Consider the following 23,233-nt stretch of genomic DNA (forward strand, 5'->3'; position numbering starts at 1 on the left):
TTGTACAAGTCCATGCCTCATGGCAGCAAAATGCTGAGGAATAGGAACTAACTTGGTACCTCTTGATCTGTTTCAGTCACTCTAGAAGTAATGTTTTAGTTTTCTTAACATACTTACTGGAAGAACAGGTTTGCCTTTCCTGACCTCACTCCTGAAATATTTCTTGTGTAACTTCTTAAAAAGTAGCAAAGTACAAGGAAATAGTAGTGGAATGGGAATGAATCACAAGACTAATCAGCAAATGCAGCCCAAAAAAAAAAAAGGCAAAAAAAGAAGAGGCGGCAAAACTCTCAGAGTTGTTTTCCTGCCAGCTTCCTTTTGGCTCTGGTTTAAAGGTCGGAGACTGACATCAGTGGGAAACTCCAGTTTTCCCCAGGAGTGAGTAAATAACCTCAGAGATGTCTCCCAAAGCTATATGGCGAGGTCAGAAGACATTCTATGAGGATATTCTCAATAATGAATAAAGCTCCTGGTTACAGATCCTACCTGGCTGAATCCTGACACACAGTCAGCGTACAAATCCACCTGCATACACTGGGGCCCCTTTTTCCAGTGCCAGAGCTTGATTTATTTTCTACAGCTTATGTGGAGAGCACTGCTGGACACTTAGCTCAGACTGGTTGCTAAGAGTGTTAACAACAGCAATGGCTATTTTGTTTCTTATTTGGACACACTCCTGGTCTCCAGTGATTCCATAATCTCTTGAAGAAAAATACTCCCCTCTTGCCCTCCCCTGAAAATTTTGTGCCAGCAGCGCTTGCTTGCACTACCAGAGTTATGCTCTGGAGTCATATTGTGTCAAACACTTGTAAGATTGAACTTTCTTGCATTTTTGACTGAATTCTGCATGAACCCTCGCAATTGCAAAACTGCAACAACAGAATGGAGGGAGGAGGGATAAAGTGTTACCTGCTAACCCCAGAGAGGGAGGAGCTCCCTACTTCAAACATCATCAGAATTATAAGGAAGGTGTGTACTTACAGCACTTCCTCAATGTAGAAGTTCAAGCACACTATGCTGAAGACCTGTCCTGAGGGTGCTGTAGAAAGTCTCCAGAGGGTCATTTCATGGGGGAAAATCCTGCCAAGAACCATTATGCACAGCTTAACCAGGGAGAAGAGAATGAGATGGTGAGTTGTGTCTCTGTCTAGGTCTTTCTTAGCTTGAAGCAGAAGATGGCACGTGTTCTGCAATAAAATGCTACAGACTGTGATTGAGTTATTGCTAGTTGGGGTGTTTCCTTGGCAGAAACATACAGCTAGAAAGGGATATAATTTTTTTTAGCAGAAAGAAAATAAGGTTGGTTGTGTCCATTGGATTTAACTGGTTATCCCCTCCAACAGGGGATGATGGCTCAACAGATTATTCATGTGGTGTTACAAATCTGGATGGAGATGGTTTAATATGAGCTTGAGGGATGGGCCAGACTGGCATCCCCAACCATTTGACAGCTGGGTCTCCAGGATCAGCTCCAGTTAGAGAACAGGAAACCTTGGCTTTCTCCAAAACATAAAAACACCTGTTATGTTTGCATAAATTACTGACAAATGCAGTCTGTTGAATTGCCAACCCTGTCTCAGAAGCTGGGATTCCTAAATACTGAAATACTATATTTCTTTCCAGAGTTTCCCAGGGAGAAATGTATTTGCATGCATTTTGTAACATCTGGAAATAAGTCCCATGTTTACACCAAATCTCTGGTCTCCTGCATGGTAATCCTGTTAAATAGTAAAGCCAGTAGACAATTGAAGTGAATTCAGTGCTTCTGAGCTGTTTTGGCATTACTGTGTGTTATGAGTCAGCTATTCACATGGATTCTGTCCATCTAATAGATTCTGCTGAAGTGGTCAGATCCATGATGCAGCTGTACAACAACAGTTCTTAGGCATATCTGGTAAATGCAGTGCTTCTCAAAATTCCTGTGCTGCAGAGCCACTGGAGCACTGCTGTGAGTGCCTGCAGGATTTCAATAGCAAAGCTATTGGAACACAGTCATTTCCAAGTTGACAAAACTGTTCACTTTCAGAAATCCTGGAGAAGTCTTCAAAGTCTCCTCACTGACATTATTGTTCTAGTGAAAGAGACTACGTCACGTGAGAACATGGATACCTGTTATCTTGCAAGGAAAAATGTAGATTTTTCAGACAGCCCTCTCAGCCATCCAGGGAAGGGGAGATGCCCCATTTTACGTAATGCAGCCCTGGGGAATGCAGCAGAGAGTCACCCAGCAGCACGGAGTCAGCAGTGCAGGAAGCACAAGGCACTGGCTCCGCGGGTGGGGACTAATTAGCTCCGTGCAATGCAGAGCCCGACTGGCTCCGCCGGCCAGTTACTAAACCTGCTGGCTGCGCCCCGCTCCTGGCTCTAGCCCTGGTGCTGATGTGCCACTGCTCCCCAGCTCCAAACAGCTGCTGGGTTTGTGCCTCTGCTCCACCCTGCCCTGTCCTTCTAGGACTATAAACACCCTGTTGTGCTCTCACCACTATCGGTGCTGTCTCTAGCAATGCCAGAATTGAGCTGGAGCTAATTAGGCTTAAGTGGATTGTCTGGTGCTGTGTACAGTCACACTATTGTACCCTGAATGTTCACTTCCAGCTGTGCACTGCTGGGACACCCAAGCTGTGCTTGTATGGAGCCAGTTATCCCGAAGATGTTTTTATTTCTCACCAGTATCTTACTGAGTCCATGTGTCCTGAATCTGGTGCTCAAGGATCTGTGAATCTGAGGTTTTCCATGCACAGCTACTGTGTGTGCCCAGTGTTGAGTCAGTCTTCACTATGAATCCAGACTGTATGGCAGTTGCCATGCTCTACGTGCCTGTAGTGGGTAGGATCAGTGCTATTCACCTGGGGTTTCCAAATGGAAATTGAAGAAAAAATACTTGTAAAGCACTTGAGTTGAAAATGCAATTAAAACTGGAGCCAAATTATGTTAATTTAGGCGGGAATGCATGTGTGTTTGTTACATAGATGCAAGAGAGAAAAAAAGTACGATATAGAGGAAGACATTCCTGAGGATGTATGAGGTACTGTAAGAGGACAAGGAAAAAAGCAATGTGTGTATAGAAAACAGAGAACAGCTAATGTGTGTATTTGTGTGAAAGGAAAAAAGAAAGTTGTATGTAAATGAGAGTAGTTGTGAAGAAAGAGAAGTTTTTAAGTAGAGAAGAAAAATATGTGAAGTAAAGAGAATTTAATTTTTTTTAAAATTCAAAGCCATAAAAAATATTTTTGATGCTGTTTTCAACAGTCAGTTAATCTACCTGAACCAAATTATTAACAAGAAGTTCCTGACTTTTCAAACAAGATCAGATCTCTTGATCTAATAATGTAACAGCTGACACTGTGCAAGTGCCAGTTCTTCCAGAGTGTAATAGTTCAAGTAATTTGAAAGAATGTAAGCAATTCACTTGAACTCTGGATGTGCAATGCTTCCCTCTGTTGAACCAGCTGTCCTGTTTGCTGAGGAAAGATGGGGAACTCTAATAAGAGGAAATGCTTTGAAGATTTCTTCTGTTATTTCCACTTCTTGGTACAGCTGAGGTGCAAGATAGTCCTGGATGTAAGAGTAATCACTCTGACTTAGGAAATCTAACCTGTATATCCTTGTGTAGGTCTTCGGGATTACTTTACAATTGCTGCAGAACATTTGCTTGAATTAAACTTCACTCTTCTGCTATGCAGCTAAAACTTAGCAAAGTGTATTCAGAGCATGAGATAAACTCGTTCTCCACAACCATTTGTAGTACCAGAAAGATCTTAGTAGTGTGAGAGAACTCTGGGCACAGCAGCTTGCCTCAGAGAGGGCTAATATTATGCTTCCCTTCAGAAAAATCTGCTTGAAGATTTTGAGAAGTACATTTACTGTGGAATACAAAGAGAAAGTAAAACCACAGCTTTATGCTCTCTGCCAATTTGACGTTCTTCTCTGCACAGCTTGGGAATAATCATTCCCTTTGCACAAAACCTAAAGTGTGAACCTTAAGTCTTGCAGTGCAAAAGATTGTGATAGACTTTGACAGGCTGCTGCTTTGGGAAGGATTTTCCAGCAGCCTGTCCTAGGCATGTGTTCCCCCATTTCTTGGGCTGAAGGAATGGAAGAACTGCAGTCAATCAACTGGTGCACCCCAGTTTACTGCTGCATCTTGGCAGCTGTCTGCATCCTTTGAGAGGCCACAATTCTGAAGGGAATCTGGGTCAGGAATTTTATGTACTTTGAATTTGAAAAATGTAACTGTAAAAATTGAAATAAAATCTGAAATGTTGCTAAGGGAACAATAGTGAATGTCGCTACTGGTTTCAGAGAGAACAGGGACAAACTTCTGATGAAACAGATTCTGGTTGGTAAGACTGAGTTTCAGTTATTAAATTGCTTGTGAAACTTAGCCAGTCTTTCAAGTCTAATCCTATTAACTGTTGTTATAGCAACAGGTTGCTCATAATAGGGTACCTGGTGTTGGGGTTGCCAGAAATATGACCATTCACAGCCACTGTTTAGGTTCCCTGATGGTAGCTACAGGCTTTGTTTTTACCAAAGAAAAAGGTGCTTGAGTTTGTTTGACATTTGCATTTAAATTCTGTTGTGCAGATGACCTGGCAATTAGAGGCAATTTTTATTTTAAAAATAAGTAACAAAGACTTTCTGGACACTAGACTGATAAGCCCTTGAATGCTGGCTTTGTGTGATTGTAAAAGCAGCTAAGAACCTTACTTGCCACTGAGCAGGTCTGGCAGCTTTTTCTGTCCAATAATCCTGGCCTCTTCTTAGACCCTTCACTCACAAGTCAAACCATTTTGTTACAGTCACTCCTGTGACTGTTGCGAGTCTCGAGAGAAAAGGGATGTTAATAGATGAAGAAACAAAATTTTACTGTACACTACAATTTATTAAAAATTTTTCTATAGAGATGAGATGAAACTGTATACCAGCCAATTCTTTAGATGATGTTACCTCCTATGAGGAGTCTTACAGAAAGCTAATCTTCATTTTATTTTCCACCATTTCCTATTCTGATGCACTCAAGAACCCAGATTTTTGACTGCAAGCTGTTTTATATGCCAAATGCACTCATTTAACTCCAAAAACTTGTTCATGCATTAGAAAAGTTGTCAAGGTGCAAATCTGTATTTATCAGATCCTCTTCAAAAGAAGCATGTCTGCACGAGTGCAATGAAATGAAACACAGCAAAAGTTATTTCCTTAACAACATAAAACTAACCTGACAGACATGTTCTCGCTGCAGTCCTCTCAGCAGGACTTCTGCCAGCCTTGAAAGTATTGTTTGCCATAGTGGACATGCATTTGCTTGGAGATCTTTGTAGCAGAGGCTGAGTGAATCAAGCATTTCTAAACCCTAATTACTATGTCATTCATGTGCCTAAACAAACCTGCACCGTGTGTGTGCCTGTTCCTCCCATCTTCCTGCAGGTTGTGGATACCTCTGTTATGGGTCTAATATTCATCTTTCTTGTGGAAGATAATAGTTTTAAGAATTTTTCTAAAGAATTTCATTTTGACTTATCTGATGAGTGAGAAGTTTCTGGTTTAACAAGGAGTTATTCATGTATTATTTTTTTTATGAATGCAGCATTCATTGCTATAATCCTTCCAGCTGAAAGCAGAGGGCCAGAAAAAACTCCTCAACCTAACAGAACATTCTGTACTGAAGTTAAGCTTGAAAGGTTCTGGCTCAGAGTACTTTGGCACAACTCAAAGTTGGAGCTCAGTCTATTTCCCTACCTAGCTTTACTTCTCAGTGACGTGGCCCAGGTGACCCACTCCAGACATTTCCAAACTGTGGGAAATAATTTGCTTTGGCAGTAGATTCCTCCATGGACACCCAGATGCATCAGTTAACATCTGATATTTATTCTTTCCTGGCTGACTCGTTGTAGAACTCCTAAACAGCTGTATTCAGAAATGTCACACTCATCAAGACATGAACCAACAAACCTGAACTAAATCTCTGTTCATAGGCAATTCATGCCCTTGAAGGGTCAGAACAGCTCAATGGTATCCCTCTGTCTCTCTGTCTGTCTCAGGAAAGTCCCTTGTGAGAAGCAGCAAGATCCAGCACACAGCATAATGAATATCTTAAAGAACATGTCTTTTCTTCCAAGATGAGCTGTCTTCCTTGTTTCCCTCTCTTCTGTATTTCAAGATGAGCAATACTGATGCATGCTTGGTTCTGAGAAGTGTCTTGCAATCTATGGATTCAAATCACTTTTTGAGTTGAAACTAATCTAGGAAAAAGGCCTTAAAATATATGCTGGCACAGGGGGACTCAGATACATATCTTCATATATTAGTGCGTGGTTTCCTAGGCAAAAATACAGAGAAATACAGAGTTTGCTCTAGTTTTGTGGTTATGTTGCTGTGTTGGACTTGGGAAACCATTGAACATTTCAGTGAAGAACACTGCCAAGAGATGATGATCCCAAATGACTGCCAAACATAGGCAGAGCATTCACCCTCTCTCTTCTTCATTCTATTAGTATAGCCTTACTGACTCCTCAGACATGGCGTGTAAGACACAAAAACTGAAAATTAAAGGAGTGATTCACAGGCAGAAGCTAGATGCACATGGCAGCAATCCTGCTCTTCCCCACCCTGATATTCATGCCCATCCCAATTTGAAAATACTATTCCAGTTATTCCAGGTCCAGACAGATACTGAAGGAAGTCCGAAGGTGTGTTCTTTTAACAGTTCTTCCCTTAGGTGTCTCTGTCTCCTTGGGAGATCCTTTGCCTCGCTTACAAGCTGTGAAGCCTGGATCCAAGCTAGTAAGCAATCTGGATCCTGCTAGAAAGCATTTGCTGTGAAGAGTAAGTTACATTGTCTTCTGTATTATTCTGTATGCGGGTGCTGACACTATTTCTTTAACCTTTTTGGTCAGGTTATAGCTAAAGAGAGTTGAGTGGAGACTCTTTACCTTGTTATAGGAGCATGTGAATATTAATAGCAAAACTGCCACACCAACTGCCTCCTAGCAAGCTTGCCTGTTTGCTGTCCTCCATGGGCTTCCTTCTATCTCCTGCATGGTTGCCTTATTCTCTTGGCTGCTCAGGGATTATGGAAGCCTTTGAAAATGCAGTGTGTTTATCTCACAGGTGGTATAGCCACTTTCCTGTGTTGTTTACCATAATTTTTCCTCACAGTTGCCAATTTCTTCCCCTTAGAAACCTCTTGGAGATTGCCTAGGATGACAGAGTCTGTCTTTTGGAGAATGCAACAGAGCAGGTGTGCCGAGGCAGCATGTGGAACCACTGGGCAGGGCCTGCATTTCACATAACAAGCAAAGACTCCAGCACAGAACCAGGAATTATGCATTAGTCATCCCTACAATTACATTGCCTTTTCTTCTCACCTTATAAATGTATCTTGCAATATCTGTGGCTGCAGATATCTGATCCTCAGAAGCAGATTACACAGTTGCTGCAGATATACTCAGAAGAAGGAATTGAGGAACCTTAACCCTTATGCCAGCAAATTCTCCTGGTCACCTGATGTAATTGCAGCCATGAAATCTTCCATCTTAGCTTAGGCTGCATCTTCTCTATAAAGGCACTGTATATGTTTTGTTTCACATTTACTGAGTCCCTGCTAGCAGTACTGAGAGGAAATTTGGCCATGGTACCAAGACCTGCAGCTCTTAAAATGTAATGCTGACAGACATGTTTTGGGCAAGTCACCTCACTGTAACAATTTCCCCAGCTTTAAAAGTGGAATAATAATACCTACTCATACAACTAAAATGAGTTGCTTCCTTTGGCCTTCTGACATGTAAAGCATTCTGCAAGAGTTCATTAGATGTTCTTTCTAGCAGTTGTTGTTATTATTACTATTATCATCATCATCATCATCATCATCATCATCGTCATCGTCATCATCATCATTAGCTGTTAGGCCAATGGCACATTGACAAGCTCCAAAATCCCCATACTGGAGCTGTCATGGAAGAGGGTAGCAGCTCCAAAAGCTGTGTCTGTGCCAAGTTGTGCACAGCAGCTCCAGGCACACAGTGTCATTCGGCACCAAGCAGAGACACTGGCTGAGTCTCTGAAGTAGAGGTGCATTAGTGCAGATCACTGCTAGAGCAGTGATCAGTTCTAAGGCAGCAGCTCTGCACTGGTCACTCACCATCTCCTGGTCTCCTGGTACAGATGTACTTAAGCTCTTCAGCTCTTCACCCTTAAAAAAGCTGATGGTCAAATCTGAATCCCTGACTTGGAATAAAGGTTTGAACCTCCATATTTTGTTATCACACTCATGTGCAAAACAGTCTCATGCTGAGTTTCACAGCTACATAAAAATAGTGGTCAGGCTACAGCAATCTGCATTTTGGGAATGTGGATGAAAAGTCTCTTGAAGATGCAAATTTTTGGTAATCATGCTTAGGATACCTAAAGTAGCCAAATACAAGTTCTATGGCTTGTTTTTCACAGTACCATACCTAACAGTAGCTGTGGCTGAGCAGGGAGTGACAGGAAGGTGAAGTATTCCAGGCATTTCTTTAGGAGAAATAGTAATAATTTTTGTCTTCTTTTTGCTGTACAGGAGATATTTGGCTACAAAACTCAAGGCTGCCGAAGGGCCTTGTGCATTGCTGGGTACATCTTGTCCTGTGGGGCTCTGAGGCTGCTGTTTTACTGGAAGCCAGAGTGGGATGTGTGGATAAACTGCATCCGATGCAGCTTGGAAGAAGCCGATATTGTTCTGCTTAGAACAACGGTAGGTGCCTACTTTAATCTTTTAATTAGTCCCTAGTAGGTGGCTATTTGGAAGGTGAGTTAACTGTAAGGTATCCAGTTGGCTGAAATCTCTTACATTGCTGGTTTCCTGCAATAATATCTTATATGCACCATTGTTGATCTAAGAAATTCAAAATATCCCACAAATTATGTGTATGATGATGATGGGAATGGAGTGTAACAGCTGATCAGACAAGGTGAAAGACATTAGGCTGATAAAACCTGTAATATCTGTGGTTTCAAGACTGTTCTCAGTCCTTCCTCCTCCCTTCTATCATCCCTGTGCTTTCTACTTTGTAGCCTTGTGCTCCAGATTCTAAAGAATCTGTTTGTTTGGCAGTATCCAGCAGGTCCCGTTTCCCTCACTTGGCTGTTCTGGCAAAGATGTCCCTCTCTGCCAAATTGATCTACTGGGCCAAATTAAAGATTTGTCTAGCAGCGTCCCAGCAGCGTCCAAGTGTGTCATGAGGGATACAGAACTACACAGAAGAGGCCAAGCCTACACTGACTGATTGTTTTCTTGGCTGTGTTTCTATTTCCCATCAGCCTTTCCCCATGTCCAATAAGCTTGCAATCCTGCAGTTAATGCTTTCAGAGCTGGCATATTTTGCTGTAGCTTCCTGATACAGGTCACTGCTGTTGAGGGCTGTACTGAAGCACTGCAACATATGCAAATCCTTGGTTTTATTTCATGGAAGCTACTGCAACACTAAAGAAATAAACTGAGGCTTGGGTCTGAATACCAGCTGAGCCTGAGTACTGCAGGAGCTGGCAGAGTTGGTTTACTTCCAGAAATTTGATTTGTTCTGCTTCAAAGATTTCTGAACAATGGCATTTTCAATGTTTGCAATTGCAAAACGGATCACTTACTGCCTCTGTGTTTGAGCTGCCTTCTTAAACTAGCACAGCAGCATGTAGTTAAAACCCCAGGTTTTGAAAATCACAGATCTGCTTGTTGAATACTTTATAATGAAACAATCTGCATTCTAATAGTCTGGGAGTATGTTTTTTCTTTTATTAAAAACATCATATTAGGCTTAATATCCCTTCTTAATCTTCAATTCAGTTTGCATTTTTAATTACCTATTCTTGTGTGTAATTTTAAAAAGATGTGCCATGCCAAGCACTTTTCAAATAAATGAGTTTTTAAATGATCCTTTGTGTAATTAAACAGGAATTGAATCATATTGTATGTTCTTGTTATCAAGAAGCTTTCTCAAATGTGCTCTAAGTGTTTGAAAATTTAAGATTTCCTTCATAATAATTTGTGTTAAAATGATAATTTTGTTTTGTTGTGCTACATTATGATTACATCAGTTCTCAAATGTGATGGCTACTGCTAATGAGGATACAAGTAATCTCATCAGCTTGATCCTTGGAATTATCTTTTGCTTCACATAAAACCTTAAGTCATCATTATCTCTGCATTTGCAATATAAGAGCCTATTAACTCTCTTTGGTTATTGAATTTTGATTCACTTTAGTTCAAATGATGAGCACCTGTGTTATTCACTGGTTCCCATCTCGATCTGAATCCCAATGTCTACTCATTCTGAAATCTAAATTCAAGATAAATATCAGAAAATAAATGTTATTCTACTCAAAAGACCAGTTTAAGAAGAAAAGCGGGGAAATAAGATATATAAACATTATCAAAGTTCTTTTTTTAACAATTAAATTGTTCCAAAGGGCTCATATTTGGTACACAAATCTTTTTTACTCTTCCCTTTTCCAATTAAAGTTTCATAACTGCAAAACTGCTCACACACAGAATGTAAGTCAGTCTCATGGTTGGCCTTAATGCATGTAGTTCAGTGTTTGGGACTGAAACTTAGCATGAGGCTGCTCAATACAGTAGTTCCTCTAATCTCTCAGAGTGTACTACCAACGCTTGTCATCAGGCAGTTCTAATGTTCAACTTGCTTTATTAAGAAAGGGAAGGTCATGAACACAGTTTGTGGTAAAAGCTTGTCTAAGGTGCCATAAGTGTTGACACTTCCAATGAAGTGTTAACTCAGGAGTGGCTGTAAAGGCACTGGCACTGAACATCCATTTTGCAGCACAGCACTGTGTTCCTTTTGATCTTCCCTTTACAGCATGGTCACTGCATCTCAGATTGCCCTGCTGTTTGCCTGCCCTAGATCTTGACCTGGGTGTTCACATTCCATCCTTATCAGCCACATACCAGACCTGTGGTCACTGAAGTGTTTGCAGTACTCGCATTTTGACAGGACAGTGGTTCTGTTCCTATTCTAATGATTTTTCTCTAAATCACAAGTGTTGGGAGGCTTCTGTTGGCTAATCCTTAAAAAAAGCCAGAGTAGTATACTCTAGAAAGGCTGCTGTAATCATTAACTCCAAGGTGAAAGTGAATTTGGTCAGTGTTTGGGGCAAATTGTGACATTTCTCTTCTATACCCACTTAGGATGATTTTCGGACTTATTCTCGTAAGACTGTGACTTGGATCTCTGTGTCTGCATTTATCAAAAGCAGATCAGACTATCCAGCCACTGAGGAAGACTCAATCTTCAGCAAAGCTGTAATGAAGCCAAGTTTGCTAGTAAGTAAAGTATTCTGTGCAGCATCTGGGAGATGATGGCAAATCTCAGCCATGCTTCATGGAGTAAAAGTAACTGTGAAACATATGCAGCTAAGAATCTTGCAGCTTGAGGAACACAATGAGCTGTGGAAAAAGAAAAGAGCTGTATTCAACTGTACTCACCTCTGAAAAAGTCTTATTCTGACAGGGGTTTTGAAATGAGAATTCTCATTTGAGAAATTCTCATGAGAGAAAACCTATGTTATAAGTAGGAGAGCTTCAGGAGACTGGGGTTTGCAGCGGAGAATCAGTTCAAAAATTAAAAAAAAACCACTCTTGGCATAGGAATCAGGGAATTTAGAGGTGACTGTGTGTCTGAAAGGAGACTGTGCAGAACTGAATGCAGCTGCCCCAGTAACATGTAAACAGGGATTAATGCAGATAGGGAATAGAACAGAAAAGTGCCTGAGCTGGATCAGTATTTCCAGAAAAGTTTCATTGACACATTTTGCTTCTTTGTCTTTGTATGCATCAATTTCTTCTTGAAAGTGCATTTTCTGGAGTCGGGTTAACAGGAGTCACTGTTAACAGTTCTTGCAAAAATGTATCCTGGTCTCTGCCAGTCCCATAGATTTGAGATCCCAGTGAGACATTGGGGAGAAGGTAGATGATGGATTGATCCAATGTAATTAACCCATGTCTAAAACATGTACCAGACAGTTTAGCCATGTGCCTTGCTTAGCATTACATGTTAAGTTTGTGTGAGCAATAGGAATGCAAAATGATACATTTGGTAAATCTGGCTCTTGGTTACAGATACTAGAGCACTGCACTGAGGAATCCAGAAAAGAGCTATTTTCCCTTTCAGAAAAGAAATTTCTGACTTACTATAATTACTTTTTATATCTACAACAATTTTAAGTAAATATTTTCAATATGAACCTAACTTGAGCTGAGCAAAGCTATTGCTACTTCTACTGTGGACATATATTAATGTACATAGGAAAGTTTAGTGCCAACTAATTTAATCAACTGGCACAATATGAAAAAAGTGGAGACAGGTCTGTAACATTCTTTTGAGGATCAAATTAGTAACAAAAAAACGCCAAATATAGCCTCAAATAATAGGGCCTTTGAACACCACTTTCATATCAATCAAAACATCTAGATAGAAAGGACCAGATTTCAAGGCAGCAAAGAGAGAACAATTTGTTCCTTCCCTAGCAATTCAAAAGCCCCTGCTTATAATTCAATTTCAAAGTGTTTTTTCCATTTAAGCTACCTGAGTGCACAGTGTTCTATAGTGCCCAAGAGCTGTCCAAGGACCTCTTCCGACAGGGAGCTGAGTCCCTTGCTTCCACTCCAGACTTTAGCATTGCAGATATTGCAGCTCCTATTGCATAAAATCCTAACTTCAGACCTCTTGTTAAGTTAATGACTGTGGTTATAGCTCCATTTTGAGTTGGTGGATGAGCTGAGTCTAGATTTCATTGGCCTATAATAATGCTTATTGCTCTGGGCAGGGAGAGTTCCCTGGAGCTGATTTCTTTATCACTCATGTGTACAGGTGTATATCCCTGCCTTCTACCAGCTGATAGTACATGCCATTATCTCTAATAGGCTTTGTTATTGTTGTGCTAGACAGGACAGACTCCTCTTGCAAGTTATAAATGACAGCGTGTGTTCCTAATGGATAACTGCTCTGCAAGGGCTTAGCATTAGCAGTGACTCAGTATCCTGGGATGGCCTTTCTTGTCTGTTGGCACATCTGTTTAGCTGAAAGACTCAGCATCATGCTTGGAAATAGCCCAAAGCCCCCTGCTTTCCCCAAAACTAGACAGAAGACAAGAAAGCTGTTGGCTTTTTCAGCTGCTTGTGTAGGCACCATGGCATCAGTGATCTCTTACATGCATTCTGTGAGATCAGAGTGAAGATTATTCCTTTTTTCAGAAAGAAAACTGCTTTGTACTTGCTTGACCTAAAGATCTGTAAAGCCTTTTGGAACCTGCACTGTTCCCCATTTATAGATTTGGGATCCCAATCTATAATTCATCCAGGGTGTCAGTGAATGCAATCCTGTCTTCTCTCCATCCTTGCCCCGTTAAAATTTCCCTGATCTGTACTTGACCCCAGTGAGGATGCCTATATGAGCTCTGTGATCAAGTCTCAGAGTATTTTTATTTCCTGTGTTGCATGCTTTGTTGTCCCTGTCTTGTTTTCCAGGTAAAAACTATCCAAGTGCAAAAAATCCGCTATGTCTGGAATGACTATGCAAAACAGTTCCAGAAAGTTGGGTGAGTTCACTGCACTGGTTGCACAAGTCTCTGAAGAAGTGAAGTGTCTTTGTGAATAACATCCTAAGGAACATACTCCCTTTCTATTTTAGAGTCCTAGAAGATCACTACACTTGCTCAGCTATACATGATAAATTTGGTTCTGGTCTCACCTGCAATGAACAAAATGTCAGGTAATCATTGTAAAATGTGAACACTCAACATATGGATTTCAAAGATATGTAAATTTGATCTGTTGGTGCACTTCCCACAAGTTTTTTGTGTATTTATTAATATGCACGTAATTTTAGATGAAACAGTTGTGCATGGAAATATTGAATGAAAAGGGCTAGAGAATGTTGTTTATTCCTTGTCAAAGTTTTTGAAGCGTCTCAGTATTCATCTTTGTTATTGTTCTCAATCAGGAATAATTGTGTCCTGTAACTAACTTTAAGCACTTCTTATTTGGAGTAAGAGAAAGTCTCTGTGGAAGAGTGCAGATAAGTTGTGTGTTTGCTTCTTCACTGCAGCTCCAAATCAACTAGTTCTAGTCATTGAACTTATTCTCATAAACTACTGTATTATTAAGCAAGTTACAGAACATGTATTTATGAAATAGAGAAATAAATAATCTTCAGTTGATTGAATACTGTAATTCAGCTCCTGACCTTAGCTCATGTCAAATCTTACATTCCAATAATTCTTAACTTTTTGCAAAATTATTTGGGTTTGGATCATTTAGTTTTAGATGCAGAATTCCTTTGTTTATCATCTCTCAAAGTAATCAGATGTATGATGGAAACATTTGCCTAATAGGTTGTGTTGCACTTCTTGTGTGCATAAGTAAATGTCACTGGTACAGCCATCTTTTCTGATGTAAGCACTGTAGGGACATTTAAATTTCTTTTCTTGAAAAAATATCCTCCCAGCCTTTAAACTGGGATCATAAGTTGCTCTCAGGACTACTGAAATCTGTATTTTTTGGAGCAAGTGACACTGTCATTATTTTATCTGTAAGTGATGCATCTTTATCCCATACAGGAGAGTTATTTGTGGGCCAAACACTATTGATGTTCCAGTGATCCCTATTTGGAAGCTACTCATCAAAGAGGTAAAGCATTTCTGTTACTTTTATTCTAAGCTGCTTGGGAGGCCATATGTGCATATAATTGATTCTATATCTGATTTAACTTCCCACTACTCACTCTTCAAACACATTTCTTTTTCAAATCCTGTTGAAAGCTGTTCTATTAAATCATCATAAATTCCTTCATTCTCCCTTTTTCCTATCCTCCATCTCCTTACCTGTGTGTCTGCTTGGTATTTCTATGTATCTGTGTCCTGGGAGCTCATTCTGTTTGCCTTCTGGGGGCCATTGGAGGTTTCCAAGCTGCACTGGAGATCAAACCTTCCAGACAATGGCTGTCTCTTAATTAACAGAGGTTAAGTGAACAGCAGTACCTGGTACATACCTATAGCTGCAGAGAGCTCCAATGAGCTCATAATTTTGGGCACAGCACCACACATAGCACCAATATCTCTTTCAAACAACCTATAGGTGGCCTAAACAGGATGTTTGTGGCAGTGTGCTTATGGTATGTGAGCTCCATGCTCACAGCACAATCTGCTCTTCTCTCACCTTTGTTACATTTCTTGTTAGAAGTAAACAAAACAAGGATGGGACTGAGTCATTCACATTCCAAGTAATATCCTATTGGTCCATATTATTTGTCCCTTCGGTCACTTGAAGATGGTCCAATCTGATTAGACTAAAGTGACTGCTGAGAAAATTACTAAGGGAGTCAGAAGTCACAATACTTAATGTCTTTTATTCCAGATGTTTTCTAACAGGTTGGACTGTCTGAGTATATTTGGGCCATTTAAATGTGGCCAGCTCTTTACCACTGCTGTCTCTCCAAACAGGTCCTAAATCCGTTTTACGTGTTCCAGCTGTTCAGTGTGTGTCTCTGGTTTGCTGAAGATTACATGGAGTATGCCATTGCCATCATATTCATGTCTCTCCTCTCAATATTTTTGACTGTATATGATCTTAGAAAGGTGAGACACCTCACATTTTCCACAAGGCAGATTTACTTTTAATGTCTGGGACAGGCCAGCATGCTACAACATGCACACAGAGCTACAAGACTTACTCAGAGGTTTAGTCTTGTGACATTGTGTAGCAGCAGGTGCAATGGCCTGGCCTCCTAGTCATCATAATCTCTGTGTGGTACCTTACCCACATCCTCCCTTCCCCATTCCAGTGCTTCACCTGGGAACACTTTGTTACAGTCTCTGTAATTAGGGTGGGGGATTTCTTTCTCTCTGGTGGTATAGTTCCTGGTAGGGCTGGAGCCCAGTTTCTGAAGGCTCTCATAACCACAAATAACAGAAGGAAGTGATTGTTAGTGGACAAATTGCATCATGTAAGTAAGATGTAACATTTTGTTTGTTCTTCTTTAATTTATAGCAATCCATTAAACTGCACAAACTGGTTGAGTCTCATAACAGCATCATGGTCACTGTCTGCAGAAATAAGGAAGGTGACTCCTCTTTACTTCTTTTTTATAATGTGCTTTGTTTCTATAGCAATTTACATAAAGCATGTATAGTAACAGATTTATTCTAACGTGGTTTTCATCTGTTTCTCAGCTCAGTTAACTCACTTCTGCACATAGAGTTAATTTGAGTTGGAAATGCGTTGTGGCATATCAAACATATTAATACGTGAGTGCAGCCTTAGATGAAAATTGTCAGGAAAACGAAGTAATTTTTCTTAAAGCAGTGCTGACATAGCCAACAACATACCCATTAAATGGCTGTGAGTCCACCTAATTGCTCCATGCAAAGTCTGTTCATTGTAAAGGTATCTAGAGCACAATCCAAAGAGATGAAGTCAAATAAAGAAATTTAGATCCAAGGCTTTTCAGTTAGGTCAGTGAAGTGGAATAGTAACTAGTGGTTGGGATCCTGGGTAGATAAGGAGAAATTCTACAATTGGAACTGATGCCTAGGCATTTCTTAAATATTGGAGGTTGTATACATTGGTCCTACTGTGCTCCTTTGTTTATCAGCCATTACAAAGAATTCTATTTAGCAATTAGTTCCTTGTATTTTCCCCCTTGCTACAGAGAAATATATGAAGCACAAAGTTTGCACTACTTTTCATTTTCAGGTTTCCAAGAGTTGGAATCACACTATCTTGTTCCTGGAGATTTGCTGATTTTGAAAGAGGGCAAAACCCTTTTGCCTTGTGATGCCATCCTGGTCAGCGGGCAGTGCACTGTAAATGAAAGCATGCTGACAGGTACAGCCATCCCTCTCAGGTTTGCCACCTGAACACCATCATTGTCCCATGGCTTCAGCCAGTGACACAGGACAGACAGAGTTATCGTGCACACCCCTATCTGTGAGACAGTCCATAGCTGGCTGAGAAGAGGATCCTTTGGTTCCATGTAATAGAGACTGAATTGTTGTTAATTGTCTAAAGACTTAAGGAAGGGCAATTTATCATTTCCTACCTTCATGGGAAGCATTTAGGAAGAGGTGATCTGATTAGAAGAGAAAGAGTGGACAGTGAAGAGGAGTGAGCAGGACAGGAGAAGAAAATGGATATGAAGCAAAGTTGTTCCTACACAGGGCCCACGGTCCACTCTGGCTGCAGGGGTTTCTGTCACTTACTGGATGTCTCATTGCTGCAACATCTCCTGTGGAGTGTCTGTTTAGCCCTCCAGACACTTAGTCTCACATTCCTGTGATAGCAGTGGAGGACACACCAGATGGGAGAGGTTACTGGAAAGCAGGATTTTTTGGTGCAGGAGGAGGTCACAGTTCCATTTCTTGTCTTTAAATTTGGTCTTGGTCTGAATCAAACTGAAACTGACAGTTCTGAAATTTCATATAAATGAGAAATTCCAGAAACACCTTTAATTTAAAAAACTTCAGCTGTCACAAAATATTTCTTCTTCACCTTACTGACTGCTTTGACATAAATAGGATATTTGTCACCTGTCAAGCACTGAGCTAAAGGCTCTCCTTTTACTAGAGAGGGAGAATAGGGGATATCATGTTCCCATCTGCTTGAGGGAATGTGTAGTGACCTGCACATGAGGTTCAAATTAGGTGAACAACTTGTGGCCATTCAAAGGTAGTCATGCAACACAAGTTCAGGCCTCTTTTCAAGCCTCTACATCTACAGCCAGGGTTTGGAGTCCTTGGACTGCTTTCAGTTCTCAGACTTACTGAAGTTAAGCTGTACTGATGCAGAGGAAAACTCTTCTGTAGCAGTCTGTTCACTTCCTAGGCTTTAAGCTCTATTCACTCTGAAGATGTCAAAATATAAAAATAAAATTTCTGTGAACTGGTTTCTCTAGTAAATACCTTTAACTTACCATCTAGATGTCTGGGTATTTATTTGAAAGTCAGCAGGCTGTTATTAAGTGTACGGCAGTTTTCCTCATCTGAACTAATCTTCCCTAGGAGAAAGTATTCCTGTAACAAAGATCCACCTACCACAAGCTGATAATTTGAAGCCCTGGAGAGTGTACTGTGCAGAGGATTACAGAAAACATGTCCTCTTCTGTGGAACAGAGGTCATCCAGACCAAGGCAGATGACAGAGGAGTAGTGAAAGCTGTGGTGCTGCAGACTGGTCAGTCAAAACTTGAGTTGACTTTTCCTTCCATGATTTTTTCCACTGGAACAGTCTGACAAAGTATCAAATCACATAAAGTTAAAGGCACTAATCCATATTTACAACAGACAGATGGAGAATCATTATCCTGGGCTAGGCTAAGTTATTATGCTTTGTTTCTTTTTGCTTGGCGTAACTTCTAAAAAACTGCCAGCATATGATTACAAAGAAGAATTTTGCTTTGCTTCTAAGACATTGAAAAAATCCTTCCCCGTAAGGAAGATAGGAAAAAAATCCTTCCCCCGCTAAGACAAAAATAACTCCTTTCTAAGGTCACATACACTAAAATGAAACACCTGGGCCTTCTTTCATAAATTGCAGAAATTATGAATAATTTTGAAGCCCCCCATTCTTTGCAGAGAATTAAAATAAATATTTTCCCCTTGGAATGATTTGTCTTTCCAGGTTTCAACACAGCCAAGGGGGATCTGGTGAGATCCATTCTGTACCCTAAACCCATGAACTTCAAGCTGTACAGGGATGCCATGTGGTTCCTGATGTGCCTCATAGCATTAGCAGCCATTGGAATGATCTACACAGTGTGTGTATTTGCACTTAATGGGGTGAGTTATTAATGCAGGAGAAATGGTTCACCTGAAACCCTTTTAAAATAGTTCACTCATTCTCATGCATCAAAGTCAATGGGAGAACAGTTATACACTGTAAACAGTAGTTCTGGAAATTTTAAAGCCTAATTGATTTAGAACTTTTTCAGAAGCTTTCAAGAAGTCATTTCATGCCATGGTAATTATCTGCCAATGTAAAGTCCAAGTCATGAGTTGTAAGGTTGATTCTGTAATTCAGCTTTTGAATAATTTTTCTCCTGAGGCATAATCTACAATCAGTTGGCTCAGAAGATTATTTCCCCTTAGGATATCAAACAAAGTATGTTTAAGAACATATTCTTGTGTCTGCTTTGCAGTTTTTCCTTTTTTTTTTTTAATTTAACTTCCCCATTGTAATATGTAAAATACATGCTGATGCTATCTCAATTGCTGAAATTGTCTTGTCAATGTTTTAAGACTGAATCACAGGATGTACTAAATGCTTTCTCTTTTGTGAGGGTTTATATAAGGTGAGTGGTAAGTACTTCCTTCTAACATAAAATAGATACAAAATATGATCAAACTGGTGTGTTCTGTGGTCTGAGACAATATCAATGAAGGGAGAACCTGAACATGAGAGAAATTCAGTGCATCAAATGCAGCATGATTTGTGGTCAAAGTCCCAAACTCAGAAGTAGCAATAGTAGATCTCTATGATGGTTTGCAAGTACTTCTGAACTGCAAATTTGCTTTAGTTTGCAGTGTCTCAGTCCTGGGACCCCAATTTGAAAAGCATTCAATTCTTTAGCATTCATATCAGCTGCCCAGAATAACGGTGTCCACACTCAGCATCCTGGCAGTCGCTTTTACATTGACTTCTAAGCTCCCAAATTATAGATTGCTTTTACAAAGTAACTGTTACTTCCATTCCTCTTCCTGCAGGTAAAAGCAATTTCCTTTCACAACTCCTAGAACATAAGGTCAGAAGAAATCATTAGCTCATACATTCTGCCCTCGTTTTCAGCACCATCCCATATGTCTCACCTGTCACCTTAACATGGAATCCAGAGCTGTGCCTATAGGCATTTGGACAAATGCCCATATAAATAGCAGATTCCTGTGTGCTGTGTCATGGGAAAATAGGTTTGACTGCGGGTGCAATGATCTAGCTGGCATGTTTGAACACATGTGTTTTGGAGGAGGCTGTGAACCTGGCAGGTTTGTTTGCATAGAGAATGGATGAAGGCCTGGAGGCTGCTCTTTAGCAGTGATGAGGCTTTAAAGCCTCTGGTTAAATCAAGCCTATTAATTTCTTATGGAGATGAATATGTGGTGAACCACGGGCAGAAAACAGCATAGCCTGGAGCACCTGCAGAGGAGGGAGGAGCAGTGAAGTGGGCTCAGTGCAAGCAGTGCTTCTTGCCACTCTCTTCCTGATAACTGTCCTTGTTATTATGTCAGGAGGAGACAGGAGAAGTGGTGAAGAAGGCTTTGGATGTTATCACTATTGCTGTCCCACCAGCTCTGCCAGCTGCCTTGACAACAGGAATCATTTATACCCAGCAGAGGTTGAAGAAAAAGGGCATCTTTTGCATCAGCCCACAGAGGATCAACGTGTGTGGGCAGCTGAACCTTGTCTGCTTTGACAAAGTAATGGCTGTGTGGTGGTTATGCCCTCATTGGTGATGGAGCTTTGCTGGGAGTGGGAGGCTGGGGTTTGATGAGCATTTCTATTGTATTTTAGAAACAAAATGACCAGTGCTGTGTACTTCAGTTCTTGTCTGAACAGAAGCTGTGGCAATTTCTTGTTTTTCTTGTAATCTAGGAATTGTCTGGTAGCACTTTTTCTCTGCACCATGCTGGTATTTTTTGGACAGTAACTTCTTAAAATAATTCTTGTTTTTCATTTCTATTGGAGCTCTTATGTGGGAAGTTAATTTTAATATACATTTTAACTTAGACTGGCACCTTAACAGAAGATGGCCTGGATCTTTGGGGCTTGCTGCCCTCTGAAAGAAACTGGTAAGGCTCCTTGACACGCCAATGGCTTCTAAATTTGGTTAGTGATTAGATTCTTCTACTAGACAAAGGACCAAATTTGGAAGACAGTTATTGTTAAACAGTTAAGCAGCTGAAGTTCCCCATGTTTAGATTTTAAATTTTATTTCTGTATCCTCTGGAAAATGCATTGTTTGCCTTATCCCAGGGGTCCTGCTCCAGATGAAAAGATACAGCCACTGTTGCCAGCATTTGGTGCAGCAGGTCTGGGCAGTGTTCAGTTGAAAACCTGGGTTAGATCTCAAACTGCAGTGTAACCCCAACCCTTTATGACAGGAAGTCACTCTTACCCACAAGATTGATACTCTGTTCTTTCAGTGGCCATGATGTTGCCCATTTACATTTCCAGAAATGTGCATACATAGACTTGCTCAAATTTGTATCAGCTTCAGAACTCAAAGAATCTTTGCACAAGCCTCAAGGAAGATATTTTATAATAATCTGTTCCTCTCTCCATCCCATTGGATTCTCTAACTAGCATCACACACCTGGTTTGAGCATGTGTATCCCAGCCTTTATAGGTGCATGAAAAGCAGTTCATGTGGGAGAAAAGTCCCCAGAACATCCGTGTGGTTTGGGCTCAGGATGAGATTTTAACAGCCCCCAATTTAGGATTTTTTTTCCATTAGTCTTTTGTTGTTTGGTGTTCTCTGGGAGTAACTTTTATGCTCTCTTTTGCTTTAGCTTTCAGAATATTCACAGTTTCCCTGCAGATCACGGCCTGCCTTGGGGCCCAGTGTTCAAAGCACTGGCAGTTTGTCATTCATTAATTGTTTGGGAAGGCAAGATCCAAGGAGACCCACTGGATGTGAAAATGTTCGAGGCTACCAACTGGGTAAAGTGGTGATTTATTGTTATGCAAACAGTGGGGAGATCACCTTGCCATCTCAGGTTTAGCCAGACACCTGTCAAAGCTATGAAAAACTCAGGAATTCTGTTAAATAAGTCCTGTGAAACAGGAATAATTGAGTTTCTTTTGAAATGAAAAAATATTTTTGTTCCTCACAATCATGCTGTGATGATAAAATATCCAGATGATTTGTGGAATATTTCAAGAGCAGAGCTTTCTACATTAATACAAATCCTTGTGTATTATTTTCTCATTGAGTCTATGCTATATCTAAAAATTTTCCTTTATTTAATTCTGTTGTAATGAATAAAGGATTTATTGTCTGTGAGAGGACATTGTCTATTTGCTGTGCAAGGGTACAGCAGTGTCTTAGTGAACCCAGTGAGGCTTTCTACTCGATTGCTAAGAGAGGCTGTGGATTTTCCATTATTGGAAGTGTTTAGTTTGACATTAGACAGACCCCTCCCAGGAATGAAGAAGATACCTTATTTAGAGACAAGGAAAAGCTCTAAATGGATCCTTGAGGTTCCTTTCTGCTGTACTGGTGTTTCAGTCTGAAATATTTTTGTTTTTCAATACACAGGTGATAGATGATTCCAGCAGACATCAGAATGAAGATCAAGAATCCACACATGCCACTGTTGTTAGACCTGGACTTCAAGCCACCACTGTAAGTTACTTGCAAGAGTCACATCCATGATCAAGTTAGACTGTCAGTGTAAGGCTTACCTTTCAGCATAGTATAGGAAAGATTGGGTGTCCTTGTCCAAGAGAGCTCTTCCGCACTTTGTCTTTCCTGTACTGCCTGCAGAGAGAGTGCCTTGCTCTATCTGATTACAGACGCCTGGGGGAGCTTGCTGCTCACACCAGAAACAGGGGGATGCTGGATTAGAGATTGTCCAGCTCAGGGATGTGCCTGTCCTCATGGCTTGAGACTCACTCTGAACTCAGCTGAGTGGGGAATGCAGTGGAGTCTGCTGGCTGATGTCAGACCCTTACTGGTGACAAACACTGGTGGGACACTCTCTGACAACCATTTTCCGTTTGCAAGACCAGTGTGAGACCTAACAGAGTCTTATTAAAGAAACAGGACTAGTAAATTCCTTTCAGTAAATTACATTTTGTAGTCTGCTAAAATTGTCAACAAACTTTTCCTACTGCTTAAGCTAAATATTTCTGCACAAATTTAATCTCATCTTTATGTACCAGTCATTTCTAAGTGTGACAAATTGGCCCATTATACATGGTTGGCTTCTTACTATGGCCCAAAGGACACACCTAAAATCCTTCAGTCTGAGTTTAAAATCCTTGCTAGAGTATGTAATCCATTTGCTTTTCTCCTAGGCCCCTGTGGAAGGAATTACCATTTTACATCAGTTCCCATTTTCCTCAGCCTTGCAAAGAATGTCTGTCATTGCCCAGGAAATTGGTGGGGACACACAGGCCTTCACAAAAGGGGCTCCTGAAACAGTGGCCATGCTGTGCAGAGCAGAAACAGGTAACAAACATTTATAAATGCATCCTA

At 40.6% G+C, this 23,233-nt stretch overlaps 1 protein-coding gene across 1 annotated transcript in view; it reads left to right on the top strand.

Annotated features, from left to right (window-relative positions):
• Nucleotides 1-775: 775 nt before the first annotated feature.
• ATP13A4 (ATPase 13A4) overlaps nucleotides 776-23,233 on the top strand; it is a 43,533-nt gene continuing 21,075 nt past the window's right edge. The window contains exons 1-16 of the mRNA XM_005489417.4: nucleotides 776-1,130; nucleotides 8,558-8,731; nucleotides 11,177-11,311; nucleotides 13,514-13,584; nucleotides 13,677-13,757; nucleotides 14,605-14,674; nucleotides 15,487-15,621; nucleotides 16,034-16,106; nucleotides 16,739-16,870; nucleotides 18,043-18,213; nucleotides 18,661-18,818; nucleotides 20,262-20,450; nucleotides 20,761-20,822; nucleotides 21,543-21,693; nucleotides 22,292-22,378; nucleotides 23,053-23,206. Coding sequence (XP_005489474.2) covers nucleotides 1,068-1,130; nucleotides 8,558-8,731; nucleotides 11,177-11,311; nucleotides 13,514-13,584; nucleotides 13,677-13,757; nucleotides 14,605-14,674; nucleotides 15,487-15,621; nucleotides 16,034-16,106; nucleotides 16,739-16,870; nucleotides 18,043-18,213; nucleotides 18,661-18,818; nucleotides 20,262-20,450; nucleotides 20,761-20,822; nucleotides 21,543-21,693; nucleotides 22,292-22,378; nucleotides 23,053-23,206 — 1,906 coding nt within the window. The 5' untranslated portion in view covers nucleotides 776-1,067. The remainder of the gene's footprint in view (nucleotides 1,131-8,557; nucleotides 8,732-11,176; nucleotides 11,312-13,513; nucleotides 13,585-13,676; nucleotides 13,758-14,604; nucleotides 14,675-15,486; nucleotides 15,622-16,033; nucleotides 16,107-16,738; nucleotides 16,871-18,042; nucleotides 18,214-18,660; nucleotides 18,819-20,261; nucleotides 20,451-20,760; nucleotides 20,823-21,542; nucleotides 21,694-22,291; nucleotides 22,379-23,052; nucleotides 23,207-23,233) is intronic.

Source organism: Zonotrichia albicollis, chromosome 9 (assembly GCF_047830755.1).
Source record: "Zonotrichia albicollis isolate bZonAlb1 chromosome 9, bZonAlb1.hap1, whole genome shotgun sequence".
NCBI lineage: Eukaryota > Metazoa > Chordata > Aves > Passeriformes > Passerellidae > Zonotrichia > Zonotrichia albicollis.